Genomic DNA, 22,372 nt, shown 5'->3' on the forward strand with positions numbered 1-22,372 from the left:
AGTGACTTTATCTTCCCTTGTTCCTACATAAAGTAACTACAACCCATGGGCTTATTCAGAGGTACTACAGAACAAGTGTCTTAGAAGAGAATCTTTGGAAGTTGTTCTAACAATTTGTACTAACAAAATTATTACCCATAAATAAGATAATGTGAGCCACAAGAAGAAAAAGTCAACACACACAGAAGAAAAATCAACAGGAAAAGATTTAAAGACAAAAAAGTAGATGAAAAGGAGTAACAATTAGAAAAGATACTGGATTAAAAAAACAAACAAACAAAAATCAGGTAAGAATTAAAGCTTGCACTACAGGTAGGAACAAGCACAATTAAGAAAAAAGAAGAAATTCTTACCATTTGCAACAGCATGGATGGAACTGGAGAGCATTATGCTAAGTGAAATAAGCCAGTCAGAGAAAGATAAATATCACATGATCTAACTCATTTGTGGAATATAATGAACAAAAATAGAGACAAAAAAGCATTGAACTACAGTGGGAAGGCAGGGGAGGGTTGGGGAGGTGGGGTAAGGGATCAACTGAAACACTTGTATGCATGCATGTAATGATCACCAATGGACACAGACACTGGGGGGAAGGGAGGCAATTGTGTGGGGCTCAGGAAAGGGGAGGGGGGCTGGAGGGGGGTCAGTGGAGGAAAAAGGAGACATATGTACTACCATTTGTATTACTTTAAACAATAAAAAAAAAGGAGACAAATATTGAAGCAGTGGCTTCTTAATTCAACTACAGCATATTGAGGGCTTCTATATGCCAGGCAGAGTCAAGGCAATGGAAGTTCATTTTGGTGAACATGAGGTGAGATGGACAAGCTCATGTGCTACTTGTGAGAGTCTAAACTGGTATCAGCTTTTGGGAAACCACTTTGGTAATATGTACCATTACAGCCTTCAAATGCATAATCTCTGAACCAAAACTCTCATATCTATGCAAAGAATACAAAATAGATGGGATCATAGAAAGTCTATTATAGAATTTATATTATAAATATTTACCTATATACATAATATATGACTATGTTATATATATTAGAAACAAGTGAGAGGTGCACAGTAGAGGAATTGTCAACTAGATATTAATAGCACCAAATAATGAAGCACTATGAAACCATTAATACAGATAAAGAGAAATGATTTTAAGAACTTAAAAAATTCACAGAATTTAACTAAGAATGCAGGATAAATTTCACAGAATAAGTTCAAAGATAGAACTCTCATCTTTGGAGTTTGGAATTAAGAATTAGATTCTTTATGTTTTAGGACATTTGATAATTTTCATCAATTAACACATATATTACTTTAATAATCAAAAATAATAATGAAAATGAACTACATTTTTCATTTTCTCCCACATTAGAGCTCATACGTATAGTTTAACCTATTCCAATACAGTTCTCATATCCTAAAATTATTTACTCCTCTCTCATTATTATAATAGAAATAAGCAAGTTTATATTTTTTCTCAAAGCATGCTTCAGTGTTTTATTCTTTAATTTCCATTCCAGATTGCAAAACATTAGAGATATCAATATTTTTACTGTACACATTTTCTAAACTTTATATATAGATATAATTTTTTTTTGCGGGGGGGGCAGGGTAACTAGTTTATTTAAACTATTAGAGCTCCCACCATGGGAGCAGAGCTGTGGGACTGAACTGTGTGGGGATGACCAGGTATCAGAAGGAAAAAGGAGCTCAGCTGAGCAGCAGGAGCAGCATTGGAGCCAGGCCAAGCAGGAGAGGCCAGGCCCCATAGAGCTCAGCCCCATTCATGGCCTCTGCATAGAACCTGGGCACCTCCTCACCTCCTCTGCTGGGTCAAACCACATCTGGATGCAGCAGCCACTGCCTTAGCAGTAGTTGCTGACTTTGAAGGAGTGACTCCAGATTCCATTGCACAGAGCAGCAGGCGTGAGGAAGTAGAAATCAAAGCAGTGGCAGACAGCCTTGACCGGGCACTCATTAAACCCTGAGGTCCAGTTCCAGCCTTTGTGCCAGTTTCTCTTGCAGGTATAGGAGGTGCGGCAGTCTTCCCACCAGACCTCAGTCTTCTTTGCACAGGGGCACATTCAGGATCTGCTCTTTGCGCCAACTCTGGTTCACCTCCTGGATCCAGGGCCCCACGTTGGGGGAGCACTCATGCAGGCAGGTGTCCTGGGTGAAGTGGCGCTTGCAGGCGGGTTTGATGGGGCAGCAGTGGTCCCAGGTGAATCTGTACGGGTAGGAGACCTCCTTAGGGGCTTCCTGGCTGATGTTGACAGAGGAGCAGGCGTTCTTCCAGGGACTGCACTGCTCATGCAGTTTGTCCTCCCGGCCTGGCTTTTTCTTGTGGCGCTTGGCATTCCTGCAGACATTGAGAAGCTCAGTCCTGGGCCTAGCTGCCCATATTTCAGCCCCCACACCAGAAGGAGCCACAGCTGTGTTGTCATCGTTGGAGCCATGCTAGTCCCCGAAGGAAGAGTGTAGTCAGCGACACCAACTCTGTTATATATTTTTAAAGATATTTTTATTATTTTTCAGAGAGGAAGAGAGAGAGAGAGGGAGACCAAGAGAAAGAGAGAGAGAGAGAGAGAGAGGAGAGAACATCAATGAGAAGAAAGAATCATGGATTGGCCGCCTCCTGCACGCCCTGCCCTTCACAGGGGATCGAGCCTGCAACCTGGGCATGTGCCCTGACCAGCAATCGAACCCTGACCTCCTGGTTCATAGGTCAATGCTCAGCCACTGAGCCATGACAGCTGGGGTCATTGTTTTATTATTTTTTTTTATCACCAAGGAAGCAAAAGAATAAATATTTTATGCAAATGATCCAACAATTCACCATTCACTTCACTTCTTACCATAAAAGCATACTGCATTCAAAAACAGCTTCTCATCAAAAATAAAGTTCCTTGTTAAAAATGTTTCTATAAAAACAATATCAAGAGTGTGGTGATAGTTTCAGAGATATACATTTATGCCCAAACTTGTCATATTGTACAGTTTATATGTGCAATTTATTATGTCAATTTATACCTCAGTGAAGATGGTAAATAAAAACATAATATCACAAAAAGTCACATACTGAAATATGACTAAAGTGCTTGGAACGTAGACACACACAAAACCACACAAGAAAAATAAATAAAAAAGAACCACTCCTTAAATGCATCAGCAATTTTATTTACAAGGCTTACTACTTCCTCAAGAAAATTTTTGGTACGGTATACAAACTGTAAGGATATTTCATTAATGAGAAGCAGAGGCTTTCTATTGAAAACTGGATAGTGACAATTCTAACAAAAACAGAGCTCCCCCTCATCAAGAAAATAACATTTCATATAAACTAATTGTTTTCAAATCATAATATATAGCTGAAAAAGCAGGATACAGAAAGCAAATTTGGGGCGGGGAGTGCATTTTAGTGACATTTTCCATATGGTTTTGTATTAATTTAGCATACATTACAATAAACAGCAAATGCAATTATATATTTATATTAACTATTTCAAATAATGTTTTAGAACCTTAAAAAAAACAACAACAACAATAAAATAACCTTCTTCAAAACACCACTGATCATTATCAGCCTCAAAATATTTTGAAGTTCTTTTTACCCTTGTGCTGTTAGGATGCTGAACTCAGAAAGTAAATACTGCACTTTCCCCCACACATAATCACCTCCTTATAAATAAACAACAACAAAAATACAGGTTCTACCAAGTCTATCCTGCTCTGATGTAATCTACAGAGGAAAAAAAAAAAGTGTTCTTTAAAAAGAGAGAGAGAGAAAGAAAGACATACAACATATATTTATAGATCTACATCAGCAGCAACCAACTCTTCTTCTATCTGCAACAGTGCTTTCGTATGGAGGCTTACATCACATGGCGGTTGGCCGTCCAGCTGATCAGGCAGGGAGAGAAGAAAGAACAGCGCTTAGATTCAGAAACTCGGGAATATTGCCGTTGGGGATGCATAGCAGTGATCACTCAGAGAATGGCCTCATGAGGTAGAAAGTCACCTTGTCCACTCACTGAGGATAAAGCGAGGCCAATCACAGCCTCTGGGTACTAGAAGTCTTTGAACTGCTGGTACAGAAGTAAGTCACACTCAACTCTCTTTTATTTGTGTTGGAGAAGAGAAAAGGCATGGGTCCTTTTTCCGTGGTGAGTCCCCCCAAAATAAATTCTATTTGGCTTTGAAATTTGATTAGAGAGAGAAAAGCACACACACATATACACACTCCCCCACCCCCATTGCACACCCAGCCTTGACATTCTCCAAGCTCAGTAGCAGCATCCAGAGAAGGACTGGGCTGCCGGGGTACGAAGACTCAGACCCGGCTGACAGATAAAAGAGAGTTGAGTGGGCTGAAACCATTTCCAAACCACTCTTCACATAAAGGGCCACATAAATACCTTTGAGTTCAAAAGCAAAGGGATTTGCTGATACCACTTGTAACACCCTTTCACAATGGGAAGAAACACATGTTACCAGCATCAACGTTCAAAATATACACGGCAGTAATGGTTGTCTTCATGGAGCTATAAGCAATACATCTATTGGTGCTACCCTAGGTTTCATAGCACACTTAGAAACAAAAACATGATGTGAAGTTGTTAAAAAACTCAATTTTTCCTAAAGTAACAGTGAAATGCCATATAACCAGATGTAATGCTCTCCTTTTAAAAATGTGTATGTTGGTATCTGATTACATAATAATGAAGCATAAACTATGCTTTATGACCTTTTAAACTACAGTTTTTTTTAAAACTGATCATATTCTAAATTGCATAATCAGAGCCCATTGTTAAACAATAGAAATCAGCTAGTGATGAGAGAACAATTGATGACCGTCTACACCAAATATTCATTTTAACTTTGTTCGGATCCTCCAGTCATTAGCAGTTTCTCCAGACGGAGCAGGACGTTGTCCTGACTTGGGCACACGCCCCTCTCTGGTTCCTTAGCCCCACCGCCCACCCTGTGTGGCTGCACCCCTGAGCTCTGACCCACCCACCATACCCTCTTGGAACGGGCGGCCACACTAAGATTCCTGAGACCTGGAGTTGGAGGGGGAGACGGGCGCAGGTTCGGGGAAATGCATGGGAATGCGCGTTTTCATTAAAAGATTAGAAATTTTCTCCCTGATTTGCTCTCTTACATTTGAGTCGGAGATAGCAGTTGTTGCAGTACAGTTGGTTGTTTCGGATTCTGACTTCGGCTCCTGAGGAAGAGCCTCCGAGGTCACACTCACAGGCAACACACTGGAGAACAAACAAAACAAAACACACACAAAAGAATGCACATGCGGTGAGCTCAAGAAAGGCTGAGGTGCTCCTGGAAAAAACAACTGAGCAAAATGCAGCTTCTAAGCTCTTAAATATGTTTCAGAAAAGAAGGGGGTGGGGGAGCCAAAAGATAATCAGTAGATTAAAATCAAGCCTGCTAGACGAGACATTAAAGAATTCATAAAGCCAATTTTAAGAGCCAAGATGATCATTCTAAATATACCAAAAGAGCAAAAGTGATTCATTGACTGGCTTAAAGAAAGAGTCTTCTCTTTTCTCCGGGGAATGAGAGGGGATAAAGCACCACATGAAAGAACCGAGGGAGTGAATGAACACTGCAAGACTGGCACTGCCCTCTGGGGTAGGACTCGCCCAGAGCCCTCATTGGACCAGCTTGGCAAGTGTTCCCACAGGGTGCTTTCACCTCAAGGCTGGTCATCTTGGTTCCAATTGCTCCAACGCTAATAATTTTGATTCATTCTGCTTTCCCTAGAAACAGCCCACGCCAGCAATATACAAGCTTAAACAAGCTGAGGTCTGTGGGACTCTGGGATCAACAACCGGAGTCACTCTTTGGCCCAACACAAGTTCAAATAGATGTGTCTCCAAAGACAGTGACTGCAAAATAAAGTTGTTACAGCCTTAGTTCTTTCTTATGTGTAAGCAACCATCAAGTGCAAGCAGCTGTGCAATTGTAAAAATATTTCCCATGCTCTTCCTTACAGACTCTCCCTAGTCAAAGCGAGGCTTTAGATACTTTTATAATTGCACATCCCATCCCCTTGTTGTTAATGACATTATTAAATTACATTTCAAACATGCCCAGGACCGCCTGACAGAGAAAGCATTTATGCACTGTAAATTTTACTAACGGAATCTTAACAGATTGGCGATGGGAAGTGCAGAGCATTTCTACAACATTTGAAGCCAGGTTCAGGATTTGAGAACTACGGAGTAGCAAGCAACCTGAGATTCAAAATGCAGCACAGACCGACAAATACAGCAGCACCTCGCCCGCGGAGGGCACGTCCACACCCAGTGCGCAAAGCAGCCATGCGCTCTCCAAGCAAAGCTTTGCGGGGGCAGCAGCGGCTGTTTATCTTCATCTCACCTTAAAACAATATAAATGATAACAAAGACCCAGGGACTCGATGATCATGGCAGCTCCTTTGCCCAGAATGTTATTGCAGTAGGAGCACATGCGCTTCCCACTGACTGACCTAGATGCAGAACGAAGAGTGGATTGAGGCTTTCATCTGTGCGGCTCACGGTTATCATTTTACATGCTACCATTAACAATTTAGGAAAGTGTCTCATCTGTGGGAGGAAAAGTCTCACCAGCCAATCAAAATGTGCCCTGATTACACTGTGCCTTGAAGGATCTCCGTGATGGTTGAGAAATCCTTGATGCCTATTCAATGAATGAACAATTTTGGTGTAATTAGTCCACCCTGCATTTGGAGACGCTATCCTCCTTAGATGCATTTGTATTCAGCAGCAGTCTCCCCTCTCCCAAAGCGCAACTCTAATCCTGTCATCTCTCCCAGGAGAACACCCAAAGAGCAGCTTCATAGCTTCTGAAAGGCATTGTAAGCTACCCTCCCAATCTTAGTTTCCCATCCTCTTCCGCATTCGCCCAATATTTCATTTAAGCAGAAGGAGCTGCTTTCCTGCTGTGCCTCTGGCTTGACTACCTCTGCAGAGAATGAATAGAAAAGGCCTGTCAGCTACCATGTAGATAAGTACCTCCCTTTGGATACAAGTCTCACCTTCTCTCCAAGGTGTTAAGGTGTAGGCCACTGCTTACCTCTGGCTGCCACGGTACTAGCCTCGCACTTTAGTGGCACTGAAAGGGCACAGCTGTGGAGTGCCTCATGTCAGAGCACCAGCTCCCAGACACAGGCCTTTTCAGGCAGAAAAGCCCTGGCCTGTCTCCTGTGTGTTCTCCCGAGGGTGAGGGTGGGGCGGGGCGGAGAGGGGAGAGAGGTGGGAAGAGGAGAGAGACCTCTCAGGAAATGGGTACTGTCTCCCCCATACATGGCATTCATCTTCCTCCATAACGGACCATAAATTCTCACCCCATCTTCTCTCAATTCAAACTCCCTGACGCATTTTATACATCCTGGAACAAGCAACATTTTTAGATGGATCTAAAATATATTCTCTTAAGAAAAAAATCCCTTTATTTAATGGCAAAAAAATAAAATAAAAAATCCCAGTATCAATCATTGTGTTTCTACTTTTCAGTATTTCATTTGCATGAGAAGCAGTATATGCCAGTAGCATCACTTTTGGGTAACAGCAGAAACACTTCATGAAGCCTCGGTGATCAGTGGAGAAACTATGCAGATCTGAGCTTCCCTCCATAGCAAAAGGCATTTGTATTCAAGACCTATGGTTATAACTCTTCCACAGTTCTCATAGCATATGATCCACAGAATCAGATGATGTAGTCTGAACAAAATGTCGACAAACTAGTAAGAGGCAGGCAATAGTTTTGAAAATCAAGAACAAAAACAAAACAAAACAAATAAACAAAAAAAAACCCCAGTATCTAACTACTTAGAAGTTCCATAGACAATGGAGCTTGGTTACAATGCTTTCCTTTTATGCTCAGTTTCTACAAAATGAGTTTGTATTTTCTCATTAAAACAGTCAACACTTTTACAAGCCTGCATTTGTTCATAAATTTCAAATGCATTCATAGGCTACTGTATATTTGTATGACTGCATATTGAGAACTATTCAGGTACATCTGTATCCAAGACACTGATCACAGCACCAGCCAATGAGACAGCAGCAATGACGCTGGGATTTGAAAGGTCACAAGTGGCTTCAGGAGACATCCATAAATGCTCTTAGAAAGCTATGAAGAAAGCCCTTTTAACTGATCTGACAAAAGAACGCTGAACTTGATACATTCCAAAAGGCCTGGCTTTCTTTGGGAAGCTGGGACAAGATTGGGAGTGAATTTTAATGAAAAAAAAAATGTCCCCAAAATTAAGGAGAAACCCAGAGGGCCTCACCTGTTGCGTGGCTGGGATGGTGGAGCGGAAGGGAAATGGCTGCGTGGAGTGGGGGAGGGTGCGGGGCTGGTCCTCGCGGAACCCGCTGCAGGAGGGGACACGCTGGAGGACGGGTTCCGCATGTAGGCACGGTTGGACGTGGACACCAGCTGCGGGGGTGGGCGGCTGAAGTCTTGGATGGAGGTCGAAGCGTAGACCGCTGTGGACTGACTGAGCCACGGGGACTGTCTCCACGAACTGGACCTTGGGGACTCCAGGTTATCTAGAGATTCGCCTCTGAAACAGTTTAAAAAGGATTAGTCACAATTACATAACACAGCCCCACTAAGAATTATTTAATATTACAGCCACTAAAATTTTATATGTTTTACAAACAGGTATTAATCTAACAAGTCCAATTACATATAAATTTACTTTTAAAACTAAAGTTTCTTTTCATCAGAGGCATCCTGGTATTTCATATTCAGTTAACCTTCATTGATTTCTATTTTTATTTACTTAGTGCTTAGGTCACATATGTCAAACACAAGGCCCGCGGGCCAAATCCAGCCCGCCAGGCCTTGCAATGTGGCTCGCACCGCGCTGTCATCACTGCACTCTGCTGTCAGTTTATGACATTGTCAGTTTATGACTGTTCAGTAAACCATTCGGCCCGCGATTTAGGCTGGATTTTAGATTTTGGCCCCTTCTCTGATTGAGTTCGACACCCCTAGCTTAGGTTAAAGAATACATACCAAAGTAGAAAGGCAAATACAAAAAAAAAAAAAAAATTTTTAATAAAATACTCAAAGACCACATATATTTACCCTTTAAATCTTTAACTGTTTAGACAATACCAATCTTCATTTTTTTAGACCCTAAATAAATGAATCCACACATCTTTTAAACATCTACATATGTCAGGTATTAGACTAAACATTGTCACAAAAAATATTGAGTTATATTTCATATTTTCAGTCATAAAACAGCCAAATAAAGAAAATCTGACAGAGACTTATGAGGCCTACAAAGTAAATTATTTACTATCTGTCTTCATACAAAATAATTTGCCAGCCCAGCTCTGAATGACTACAGCTGTCCAGGTGCCCTGATCAACACCATGTAAAGAACTGCCCAGTCGATCCTCAGAACTGTTTGATGTGAATCATTATTTTAACCCATAAAGTTTTTGTTTGTTTTTGTTTTTGTTTTGTTTTGTTTTTTTTGTTTTTTTGTTTTTGTTTTTTTTTGTGTGTGTGTGTGTGTGTTTAATATATTTTATTGATTTTTTACAGAGAGGAAGGGAGAGGGAGAGGGAGCTAAAACATTGATGAGAGAGAAACATCGACCAGCTGCCTCCTGTTCACCCCCTACTGGGAATGTACCCGTAACCAATGTACATGCCCTTGACCTGAATCAAACCTGGAACCTTTCCATCCGCAGACCAATGCTCTATCCACTGAGCCAAACCAGTTTCGGCAAACCCACAAAGTTTTGAGCAGCAATATGCCGCTTTCAATTCCTTTAATAGTTGTATCATATTCTACCTAATCTGTGAGCCGCCATTTATTTAATGAGTACTAGGGACACTGTTGTTGTTTTTTTAATTGAATATTCAATAATATTTAAGTACAGGCCCTGGATAGGTAGCTCAGTTGGTTAGAGTGTCGCCTCAATGAGCCAAGATTGCAGGTTCAGTCCCCAGTCCAGGGTACACACAAGAACCAACCAGTGAATGCATGCCTGAACAACAAATATCTCTCTCTCCCTTTCTCTCTCTCACTCTCTCTTCCCCCAATCAACAAAATAATAATAATAATAATAATGTATATATTCTTTGATGTATCTTTGCATACTTAACCAAACATATCCAGAAGATAATGTGCCAGAAACTAAAGTGCTTGCAGGGCACAAGCAAACACTTCTGCTCAGTGTTTCATCCAACCGATCAGGAAGAATTCTTATTTCTTTATATATTCATCAATATAGACTTATACACTCATTTTAACTCTCTACAAATCCTATATACTCTGAGTGGCCAGATTATTATGAACACTTAATGCATAATAATCTGGCCACTCGGTGTGTGTGTGTGTGTGTGTGTATTTTTATATATGTATATATGTGTGTGTGTGTGTGTGTGTATGTATATATATACACTAGGCTTTGTGGAAGCAGGGTTTTGTGTATTTTTATATATGTATATGTGTGTGTGTGTGTGTGTGTGTGTGTATGGATACACACACACACACACATATATATGTGGGTGTGTATGTGTGTATGTGTGTGTGTGTGTGTGTGGGTGGGTGTATTAGAGGACCAGTGCATGAATTTGTGCCTAAGTGGGGTCTGTCCAGCCTGGTCAGGGGGAGGGGACATGGGCAGTTGCCTGCTGGTTGAATTCCTGGTCAAGAGGACAATTTGCATATTAGCCTTTTATTATATAGGATTATATAGATATATACTGAGTGGCCTGATTATTATGCGTTCAGAGATCATAATAATCTGGCCACTCAGTATATGTTGATATTTCCTATGTATAAACACTTTATTTCTATGAATTATCTATTATTACCAATTATCTGTTTCTATAAAGCCAGGGTTTTTCTACTGATTTATAAAAGTTAGTTGTACATTGAGATAATTAGCCCTTTGTCTGTAATGTGTTGCAAGTAATCTTCTTGGAAATACTGAATGAAAGTAGCCTTAGTATTCATTTACACAAAATACATCTTTTAAAATGTTCATCTTCTCATCTCTAATTAATTTATATCTATATATTTTTTCAGAAAGTTAAAATAATTGAGTTTTCACAGTTTGTGAACACAATTAAGATTCCAATCTTAATTGGAATTAAGATTATAAACAAATAAACAGAAGCTTAATTTTGTTTTAAGTCTAGCATCCAAGGAAGCACCAAGAACTGCATGAATTATGTAAGTGCCCATATCACACTGCAGACTTTTACATCCAGCTTTGAAACCTGTTAGTCATTTGGTTTAGTCCACATGCATTCCCTGCTTGAGCCACAGTCTCCTTATGAGGAAAACAGAAAGCTTATCCCTGCCTCAAAACATTTCCCCCAGACAAAGCATCTGGAATGGGCCTGGCACCTAATGAGTGCCCAATGGCATTTGCTTTACTTCCCTCTCTCCCACTAAATCTTGGATTAAGAGAAGAAATTATGACATCTCTTCACCCAAAGTAGCCAGCATGTTTAGAAATTAAATATTTGCCTCACAGCACAGAAGATGAAGTAATTCCTAAAACGTCTCACCTTCTCATAATCCCAGGCAGACAAATGGGCTCTTTATTGATGCTGGAACTGCGCTGACGGATCCAGCTGCTGTCGGTGTGAAGGGATGTCCTCTTCCTCATTTCTTGAAGGATCTGTTGCCTCTCCAACTCTGCTCCTGATAAACCTTGTTCCTTCTTGGCGCTCCTCTGTGATGAGCTACCGTTCCCAACTCGGTCTAAATATTTATGGCTTCCTAAATTAAAAAACACATCCAAAGCTGCAGGGTTAGCACATTGAAAAAGGAGAGTGGATGCATCTCCAAATAGAGTGTAGCAAAAAATGTGCCATTGTGCACATATGCTAACATTATCGATTCTCAATGAGGCTGCTGCCTGGGAACCTATCTTGGAAATTCTAATTCCACACCCAGAGGCACATCACAGAGCACACTCAGGAAAACTAAGGAGGCTGCCTGAAAAGGAGACAAGCACATTGATTTCAGCAATAGGAAGTGTCTATGTGCTCATTCAGAAGCAGTTTCTCGTCCACTTTTCCCTTCCTTACTAAATTAAGTCAATCAAGCTCATGCTCACTGAATGCTTGCTGGGACAACTCCACAGGGAGCTGGGAGCTCTCTCAAAAAACTTACACTTCCCCTGGGAAGAGAGTGAAGACATACATGCATACATCTGTAGATGCCATGACTAGAGCCTCCACGGTATAAGTCTATGACTTTAAGTCATGACCAAATTGCAGGAAAAAGAGCATATTCAATCACTACACTGGCTTTTGTGAAATTGAAAAACAGCCAAGTCACCAAAGTATAACCAAGGGATGTCATGAGACTTGTTTCTCTTCTAAGAAACTGACAAAGCTACAAGTCAAATTTATGAATGAAAATTAAGTCAGGTTTTATCCTGAAGGCTTTGTCTCATTGGATTTGCTAGTTAATTTCTGGTTTGGTTAGAACATCCATAACTTTAAAATCCTCTCCACCTTGATTTGGATTAGGAAATTTCATCTAGTGATGTATTTTCTTTTACTTCCCAGATTCACTGCTATTGTCATTCTTTCAAAATTCATGATGGGTCTCTGCCTTAGTTCATCTTGAAGTAAGCCATGAATAACACCACCAAAGGTTCCTTATGTTTATATTTGTGTATCACACAACTCACCAATTTTGTCAGATTTGAAATGAAATGTTTTCTATTTTAAAAGTACCTTATTGGCATAACCAAGTTTTTTAGTAAAATATTTGATAACTTCCACTGCCCTCAATTCATTTAGTTTAGGGGAGAAGACATGCATGCCAGGATAATCAGGTTAATAACACCAGCCACAGATACTAACAAGACAATTTCAGATAATCACACTTGCCATAACTAACAGATCATGTGTTTAATTTCAGAAGAGAATATTATCAATGCAGGTTAAAAATGTTTCATGGCAGACAGAAGTACTTAAACCTTCATTTTCAGGGTGGTTAGTGGCAAATTCTGGGGAGAAGAAACCAGAAACCCAAATAGGTGAGACCAGAAGAACCAGAAAGCATCTGGTAAGCTGGAAACTGAGAAAGAGAACACTTTGGTTATAGTTAAGTGTTCCTAATGGAGAAAACAGCAAAAGAGGCTGGAAAGATAAACTAGGACCAGATGATGAAAAGGAAAGGGGAGATGATAGAACCTAATAAAAACTGTAAATTCTGCAAGTTTCAACAAGAAGTGACAAACTGGCTTTCACCAGACCATTCAGACCTGTACATGTGGTATGGCTCACAGAGGGTTTTACATTTTTAAATTCCTTGTCAGTGCTTAAAATATAACACAAAAATCCAGATTTTGTTTGTTTTACTCTTCTTGCAATAGAAATGGTCAGTAATCACAGGCTTGCATTCTCCCACTTGGCAGTAACAGGCTGGAGCTGGGTAGGAGTGGCTGTCCACTTAGTTGGGTGTGTTCATATTCACCAAGTTCACCTCAACCCTCACCCGGACCTCCATTCGTTTACATAACTGACCAAAACCCTGCTTCCACAAAGCCTAGTATGCAAACCTTGCATAAAATGGTGCCTTTTTCTTAGTTGTATAACATCAGCTACATGTGTACCAAGAAAGGCACTTTATACTAACAATATCAGGTTCCAAATTGTTTTTGCCAAGTTAGTGAAATCATTAACATTTTGGATTGTCTGACATCTAAGTGTACAATTTCTACTTTATATACAATTTTTAAGTCCCCTGGTATTCTGCAGAAAACTTTCTGTCCCATTCCTTTAGCTGCAAGATGAGATCTACTATACCAAACTCTATCAGCAGCACTTGGCCAAATTCCCACATATTTCATTAGCTATTTAAAACCATTTTAAGGTCCCAGTACTCCCCCCATTATAAAGTTAGGCCAAAATAAGCAAAAGATAGTTTTGTTTTTTAACACAAATGCTAAAAATATTAGGTATTTTAACTATGTAATCTTAATGAACCGGAAATATCTTGACCTTAAAAATAGCGATCATAGCATGTGATAGCATAAATAAACAATTTTGAAAAAACTTCACATTTACCATTTTTATTTGTGGAGAAATCATCCAGCTCAGTAGTGGATCTGGATTTATTCCTAGGACACAGAACACAGTATATTACACATATCTCATTAAGAACATCCTTTTCATATCTATGAAGAACCAGAAATATAACTTTTTATGTCAAAGAATATTTCATGTTGCACCAACTAGCAGGAAATAGTGATATCTCTAGGGGAGAGAAGAGCTTGATGCTAGAAATACATGATCATGTGAAAATCTCCTCCATCTTGTACAATGACTAAGCTTATGATTTAATCCAATTATGTGCTTCAACTCTCTTTCAGATCCCAGTCTTACTGGGATGTACAAAGCTTTTGTCATCAGGGTACTTAACATCAGATGGTCCTACTTGCTTCATACTGCCCACAGGGATCGGGCCTGAACTGGTAGTTGGATATCCCCCGAGGGGTCCCAGATTGGAGAGGGTGCAGGATTGAGAGATACACCCCCACACACATAACTTTTTGTATATAATAATGTAATATGACTGTTAGAACATTCATGAGTAGTTTCATTTGTATTAACATAGAAAAAAATACTTTTATGACACACTCCTTAATTCCTTGAGGGCATGCTACATCACAAATGCCTAAGTATTTCATATTTTTGAGGATTCCTTAAGTTTCCTATCTCTGCAGTCTAATTACTTTCTCCAGGTAATGAGCTATATAATTAAAGCTTACTTAAATATACAAAGAAACCCATAGCTTTAGAAAAGAGATATACCTATTCTAATCATCTACAGGTACCCAGAACCACTATTATAAGTCAGGTCATTCACCACTAGAACTTTTTCCTACCTGAATATCAGCCCACCATTACCTGGATAGTTCTTTTCTTTTCCTATCTACCCTGAGCCCTAGTCAGTCTCCTAACTGCCTATACAGAGGAGTCTTTCCTTATCTAGAAGGCAAACTTCCTAAAGAAAATTTAGCTCTGAAAACACAAATTAATGTCATACACTGGATATTTTTATTCTGTGTTATGATTTCAAAAGTGCAAGTCATTTTAAAAATTATTTAAAAACATGAAATTTAATGTTTTAGGAAATTTTGAAGAAGTACTTTTCAGATATCTGAAATCCTATCTGTATTCCCTCAAAACTGACCAGTACTTATAACCAAATTAAGAGAGGGGCCACATTTCTCATTTCAGATGTCCACATGTAACTTTATTTTGGGCAAGCCTATGCCACGGCTTATAATTGCTTTTTAAAAAGATGTTAAGGCAGGTTGCAAAAAATGAGCACATTTCTCCCCCTGTGCCCCTTCCCCATGCATTTCGGCCCCTCCCATAAGAGGTAGAGTTCTTTTCCTCTCTGTGAACTTGGGTTGGCCCTGTGACTTCACTTGGAATAGTAGAATGCGGCAGGAGCAGTGGTGTGCCAGGTCAGAACTGAGCCTGCGAGGTGCCCGGCATGCTTCCTCTCTTTAATTCTCTCTCTTGGCTCTTCCCAGACACCATGTACACAAGGCTGCACTGCTTTGCTGCATGTTGAAAAGCACACAATCCAGCTGGTCTCATTGCTCCAGCTGATTACCAGCCAACTCCCCAAAAGTCTACCTAGTAAACTGATAGTAGACGTGTGATGAGTGCAAGCAACTAAAAGAGCTGTCAACTGAGTTCAGCCCAAAAAGCTGACCCACAAAATCATAAATGAAGTTACTAAGCTGAGGGGTAGTTTTACACATCAACTAGCAAGTTCTCTTTGCATCCCACAAAAGATCAAGAGTTATAGTAGTTCTACAAAAACACCTACGCAAGCCCTCAGAAATTCATATGAAGTCAATTACTCCTACCAAATTACGATGAAATGTTCTACACACCTGTCACTAGGAAGCAAACCTGAAGATTCTTCCTCTCCCTTCAGTGTATCATAGGAATCAACAGGCCTGAAAGACGGAAAAGGTTTATGATAAAAATAAAACTTTGATTGCCTCCCCTGGGTTTAAGAAATAGATAACAAAATTATGTTATTCTAGCACCTGTATGAGAATGGTCACTTGGTTGAAAACTAAACACATAGAAGAATTTCAATCAAGAAATTTCTTCAAACTGAAGAAAACAGACCTACAACTAACTACCAACAGACATTTACAATTCATTCCACAAATACATGCTGTGTGCCTTCTATGACCCAGTAGGGTTCCAGGGAAACAAAACAAACGTATTGGCCTCCTAATGCTTACATTTTAGAGGGGAATGCAGGCCAATTACAAGCAAATGAATGCATACCATAAAGCAGAGAAGGGCACATGGAGAAAAGGAATAGGATGAGCTATGTTTTTTTGGATGAGGCATTTTGGAAACTTTGAGAAGGTGACACTGGTTCAGAGACTTAAAGGAGATGAGTAAGACAACAAACATGTGAGGGAGCACTTCTCCGGGCACAGGAACTAGAAAATGCACAAATCCAAGGGCAGAATATGTTGTGTATGTGCAAGATAGGAAAGGGGTGATAGTGCAGCTATAACACACCCAGTGAGGGAAAGTCAGAGGAAGGTAGGTAGACCAAAGGGCCAAGCCACTTCATACAAGCCTTCTAAGGCCCTGGGGCGGAGTTCAGGTGACATTCTAATGTGAGGGAAGCCACTTGGAGACTCTGAGCAGGAAAGTAAGGTGACAGGCTAGTATTTACAATGGGATGGGTTCACTCTGGCTGCTTGTGTTCCTTTGTGTAGAGAACGGATGGTAGGGAGCAGGAAAACCTATTAGGTACCTTCAAAGAGAGGAATGGATACAGCTAAGGCAAGCCAATTAAAAATCACATGTACCCATTGGCAAGGGAACAGACCTTCTATACTGGTATATTCTGACTATCGTTTCCTTCTCTCTCTCTGCCTGGTGCTTCTGTTCTTCTGTGTGACGCTGCTTCTCCGCCTGGCGCCTCTGCTCCTCCACCTGGCGCTGCTGCTCCTCCTCCGCCTGGCGCCTCTGCTCCTCCGCCTGGCGCTGCTGCTCCTCTGCCTGGCGCTTCTGCTCCTCTGCCTGGCGCATCTGTTCTTCTGCGTAGCGCTTCTTCTGCTCCTCAGCCTCGGCCTGACGCCGCATCTCTTCCTGCTCTTCCTGATATTGTTGCTCCTTCAGTTCCCTCTCTTTCTCAATAGTGAGTTGTTCCTGAAGCTTCTTCCTTTGGTCCTCAGTCATACCTTCCTCATGCCACTGTCTCCTCTCCTCTTCTCCTGCTCGGGTTCCTTCCCTGTCAGAAGACTTGGACCCTTCATCCCAGGAGGCTTCTAAAGTGGCAACAGAGGGCTCCCGTGTGGTCAGAGCTGCGATGTTTGAGTTCAGGACCATCAGCTCCTGCACAACCGGGGGGTGAGGGGAGGAATTTGATTAAGATATTTCTATATTCAGTTTTTAATATTTAGTGTAGTTGGCCCAGAATTCTATTGAAATGATGTTAAATTTTATCACTAACAAAGCCACACATGGGTGACGGAGATGTAACTTAGAAGAGGAAGATACACTTAAGAGTCTATAGATAAAATAATTTAATTATTCAGTAGAGAAACTAGGAGAAATGTTGAAACATCAAAGCAAAGTTCCGATAAATCAGAGCTCATTATATTTTTCAAAGAGCTACATTGGCAAGTATGTGGCAAAAGCCAAGTAAAATGCACAGTCTTCCATTTTTCAGCAGATTTCATCAAGACAGAGAAGGAAGAACGTGTTCCAACACTACCTCATTCAAGAACTTGTAGTTCTCTCTCTCAGCCTCCTGCTGAGCTCTTTGCCACTCTTCCCTTAGTTTCTCCTGCTCACGTTGGTATTTTTCCTACAAAAAATTATAGCATATTGATTAATTAGCTAATTAATAGGCTGATGTTAATCTTTTTCATTAGCAGTTTTGCTAGCCCCACCTTTCACCTCAATCTTCAAAGACAGAGATATTTATTTTAACCAATCAAATTTTAGTCCTCAAAATAGAAAAGACCCTATATTGAAGTAAAACACAGGTGCTGGGAAAGGGTAGACATTCAGATTTGTACCCAAATGCACCCTTTACCATGGTTGTAATTCATTAAAGCCCCTACACCTAACTGTAAGAGGGACTGAATTTCTCTGCAATAAACTGGCAGTAAGTCCTCACGAAGCCTCCCACTCATACAAAAATCTTACGTTCACTGCACCATTAATACATTATGGCCAAAACATGGAAACAACCTCGGTTTCCTGTGATGGATGACTTGATAAAGAAGATATGAACATATATTTACTTGAGTACTACTCAGCTATAAGAAAGGATACAATATTATCATTTGCAACTGTATGGATGGATCTTAAGATTATTATACTAAATGAAATAAGTCAGAAAGACAAGGACAAGAACCATACGGTTTCACCCATATGTGGGATATAAAACAGAAAACAACAAACAAACAAAAGATACAAATAAGCTCATAGACACAGACATGGTGGTTAGCAGAGAGGAAAGGGATGGGGGTAGGAGGAAGAGAATAAAGGAGGCCAAGTATATGGTGATGGAAGGAGAACAGACTTTGCGTGGTGAGTGCACAATGGAATATACAGATGATGTATTATAGAACTGTACACATAAAATTATAAAATGTTATTGACCAGTATCACCCAAATAAAAATTTAAAAAATACTACATAGAATAAAAATTAAAAAAAATCCAAACTAGAGTGCTTCATATTTTCTAAAAAATAAACACAAGGGTTAATAAATTATTTTAAAAGGAGGATTCTGGAAAGCTTCAAAATGAAAGGTAACTGTCTTTGCGTTTTAATAGAAAATTATTTTAATGCAAAAAAATAATAATTGCATGTTAATACAAAATGCACTACCTATCAAAGTATTTGTTCATTATCAGGTTACTGGCTTTTTAAATTTTTTTTTTTAATATATTTTTATTGATTTCAGAGAGCAAGAGAGAGGGGTAGAGAGAGAAACATCAATGATGAGAGAGAATCATTGATTGGTTGCCTCCTGCACACCCCCTGCCCCTCTGGGGATCTAGCCCATAACCCTGGCATATGCCCTAACCAGGAACCAAACCATGACCTCCTGATTCATAGGTCGACACTCAACCACTGAGCCACATGGGCTGGGCAAATTTCTGTTTTCATTTGCTTCTCAATACTAGTGGCATTTAGGGTAACAACAGGCCTGCTTCCTGTTGCTCCATGTTATTCTGCTCTACCTGCAGCAGACGGTCCTGCTCCTTCTGCCACCTCTCCTGCCGCTTTCGCTCCTCCTCTTGATCCCACGCCCAGCGGCTCGGGGCACTGATAGTTGGAACTGGAAGCTATCCAGTTATGAGAGAAGAGATGCAAACAAAGAATATGTTACTTCATTAAGTCACCTATGGAAGCATATTTGCATACATAAATTATTCGTATCACCCTGTGTCTAAGCTGTACCAAAGGACAGCTGGCTTTATATTTCAAAATAGGTCTTTTCAATTGGAAGAGACTGGGTCACCTTATTTATTCCTAAAACAAGTGAATGCTACTTACATCAGGAACCACAGAATCGGAGCTTCCTGTATGGCAGCATGCAAATAAGGAAGAAAAAAATACAGTATAAGACTTCTTATTTCTATGAAATAATTCCATTCAGAGAGTTGTGTCTCTAGCTATTTCTATGCCAGTATACTAAGTGACATCATTTTGTTTTTAACAACAGGAGTAAATTCTTTTTTTCCCTCTTAAATGCCATCTGTTTGTTATTCATCTTCCAAATTCAGTCAGTTTAAGAGAAAAAGGCAAGAAAAAAGGTCAACTATAGATGCTAAGAGTACATCCAAGTTCTAGATAATAGCGCTGGATCAATGGTGTATTTCTGAATAAGTTAGAGGGTAAGTTTATTAATAGACTGGGATACTATTTCATTGTTTGGCATATTAAAAAAAATAATTTCAAATATTACAACATCTACCAAATCTAATTGATATTTGCCACTATTCAATTACTATGTGAGAACTCTAAGCTATTTTTCTTAAATAAGTCATCACATCACATATGTGTAAGAAACCTTTCCTTTCCTTCTACTGTTATTTGAAACATAAATATTCAAACTTCATATGTATGGCATAGTGTTATTGTTTTACTTTTTCACAGTGTTATTCTATTTAGTCTTATGGGCATCTACATAAGTGTGTGTCTGTAGTACAATGAATACAAACAAGTAAGCAAATTTCATAAAAGATGTGTCATATAGTATTTTTAAATTTTCTTGAAACCTCGGCTGTCAAATAAGTTATTCACTTATACAGTTATATGTTTAAGAAAATTGTTTTGAGACTTAGGAAAATATTCTTCCCTTAAATAGCCTGCTGAAGAAAAGTAAGTAAAAATTAGAAGAAAGAAAGAAAAGTAATTGCTTTATTTTAGTCAATCTGAGCTAGAAGTATCATACTACATCAACTAAACTACCAGGGAAAAACAAGTTTAACAAAAATATATCAAAACCACTAAGGATACTGACACAAATAAACCTTACACATGCAAAGCTGGTGAACTATTTCTATGTGTGGTCAAAAGACCGTAATTCAACAAAGGGAGACTACTAGGAAATTGACAAAATATGAAAATCCAGTAAACATCGTGTTACAAGGTAAGTTTGTGAATGTTTGATAATCTTAAAAGTAAGAAACCATAACATTTTAGACACCAACAGCACACACTCCCCACTGACCGAGCCATTGCATCTCAAATGTTTGGATTTTACTTTTAAGTTCTTGACAGCGAAACACAGAGCTCAAACTGCATTCATGAGACAGAGCATCAGGCAAACGTGAGAGGGAAGAAAATGCCACATGCATAGCACATCGTAAGGGAGCACTGCCCAACTACACCAACACAGAGGACCTCAAAATTCACTTGTTCACCAATGTCACCAAAATTTATTTACTTTTAATTTACTTCCAAGTCAACAGAACAGTGCTATTAATACTCCAAAGCCACCATCCCAATAATGATAGACAACTCTGCTTTTTTATTGGGAACATTCTCCAGAACCAAAAAGCAGAGGTCTTTAGAAAGTTAGCCAATGATATGTTGGTGTAATCTAAGAATATGCAATTTGTAGGAAGTATTAAGGCTTAAATGAGATGCTTCATTTCTTACTGTCACCCAGTGGGGGGATGGGGGAGGATTGTGTGTTTAATAGCATCTCAATTTTTTAATTCAAAAAGAAAAAAGAAACTTCAGAGGTGCAAAGGACACGCAAAGACCCATTACCACAGAGGTAGACCCATGAGCTGTAAGAAAAGCCTGATGACCCTAGGGAAAGAATGGAAATGGGTTATGTCGTTGGTCATGATGACAGCCAAACCGAAGAGGCTCAGTGCCCAGCACCACAGACCATCAGGAAAGGTGGAGGGTGGGAACAATTCCATGAAAATGCATGAATTGTTAGCTTCGTGGTTTACCTTGTTCAAAAAATTGTGATCGCCTTTTTAAGTTTTTCAAAGAAATAGGTTCAGATGCTAGTTGAAAAATACAAAGAAAAATCAATAAGATGTCATTCATTTTAATTTCTCACCACTGGAAAACTAAATGATACTTGCTATATATCTTTCTCATCTATAGCAATATTATTATTTTAATAATAAAAACGACAAAACTGATAGCCATAGAAGATATGTATTATTTCAATGCACAGAGACACACGGATTTTTAGTAGTCTATGCTATATTCAAATTAGTAAAAGGAACTAATATTTTGATTAATAAATTTTAGCAAATAAGCAGTCTAGTTTCACAAAAGTCAAAACAGCTTTAGGAAAATGGAAATTAAATATTTTTGCTAAGGTCAATAAAAAAATATCTCCTAGTACAAGGAAAATTGTTTGTAACGAAGAGTTTTCACAATACAGCTGAGTAAAACAGAAACTAAAGAATAACAAGGAAGAGGACAAGAAAATAAATAATAACCAGAGAAACAGAAAATAAAAGCAAATGCTAAACCTAAAACATTCTTCTAACTAAAATACTTTGTCCTCATTTTCAAGATCTTTCAGCCACCAACTTTAAGTAAAACAAATGGAGTCCTGTCAAATAAAAAAGAAAAAGAAAAAATTCTGACTTCTATGGGTCTGTCGCGATATTATGGCAAATGATTATTATACTTCCATTTATTCATAAAATATAAATGAAATCATTGCTTGATGTTCATTGTCGTGTAGTTATCTAAAGAAAAAGTTGAAATGACAGGCCTGTGGTGCCACAGTCACTAAGGAGTTAAGTGTATTATCAGTTTTCTTGGCCTGAGTCACTGGCAGAACAGGAC

At 39.4% G+C, this 22,372-nt stretch overlaps 1 protein-coding gene and 1 pseudogene across 22 annotated transcripts in view; both read right to left on the minus strand.

Annotated features, from left to right (window-relative positions):
* Positions 1–1,608: 1,608 nt before the first annotated feature.
* LOC311618839 (folate receptor alpha-like) lies at positions 1,609–2,588 on the minus strand (annotated as a pseudogene). The gene has a single exon. The product of its transcript is annotated as a folate receptor alpha-like (transcript).
* Positions 2,589–3,159: 571 nt separating this feature from the next.
* LMO7 (LIM domain 7) overlaps positions 3,160–22,372 on the minus strand; it is a 202,932-nt gene continuing 183,719 nt past the window's right edge. For 13 of the 21 annotated variants that reach the window (XM_084876464.1, XM_084876462.1, XM_084876461.1 and 10 more), the window contains 12 exons: positions 21,514–21,570; positions 19,598–19,623; positions 19,282–19,386; positions 17,800–17,892; positions 16,909–17,417; positions 15,941–16,006; positions 14,094–14,146; positions 11,574–11,787; positions 8,318–8,593; positions 6,403–6,511; positions 5,165–5,267; positions 3,160–3,903 (listed from right to left, as the gene is read on the minus strand). In XM_084876464.1, the coding sequence (XP_084732590.1) occupies positions 3,881–3,903; positions 5,165–5,267; positions 6,403–6,511; positions 8,318–8,593; positions 11,574–11,787; positions 14,094–14,146; positions 15,941–16,006; positions 16,909–17,417; positions 17,800–17,892; positions 19,282–19,386; positions 19,598–19,623; positions 21,514–21,570 (1,634 nt within the window). In that variant the 3' untranslated portion in view covers positions 3,160–3,880. The remainder of the gene's footprint in view (positions 3,904–5,164; positions 5,268–6,402; positions 6,512–8,317; positions 8,594–11,573; positions 11,788–14,093; positions 14,147–15,940; positions 16,007–16,908; positions 17,418–17,799; positions 17,893–19,281; positions 19,387–19,597; positions 19,624–21,513; positions 21,571–22,372) is intronic. The other 8 variants (XM_084876456.1, XM_084876455.1, XM_084876469.1 and 5 more) reach the window with 4 other exon arrangements.

This window comes from Pipistrellus hanaki (genome assembly GCF_964339955.1).
Source record: "Pipistrellus hanaki genome assembly, chromosome: 3".
Classification (NCBI taxonomy): domain Eukaryota; kingdom Metazoa; phylum Chordata; class Mammalia; order Chiroptera; family Vespertilionidae; genus Pipistrellus; species Pipistrellus hanaki.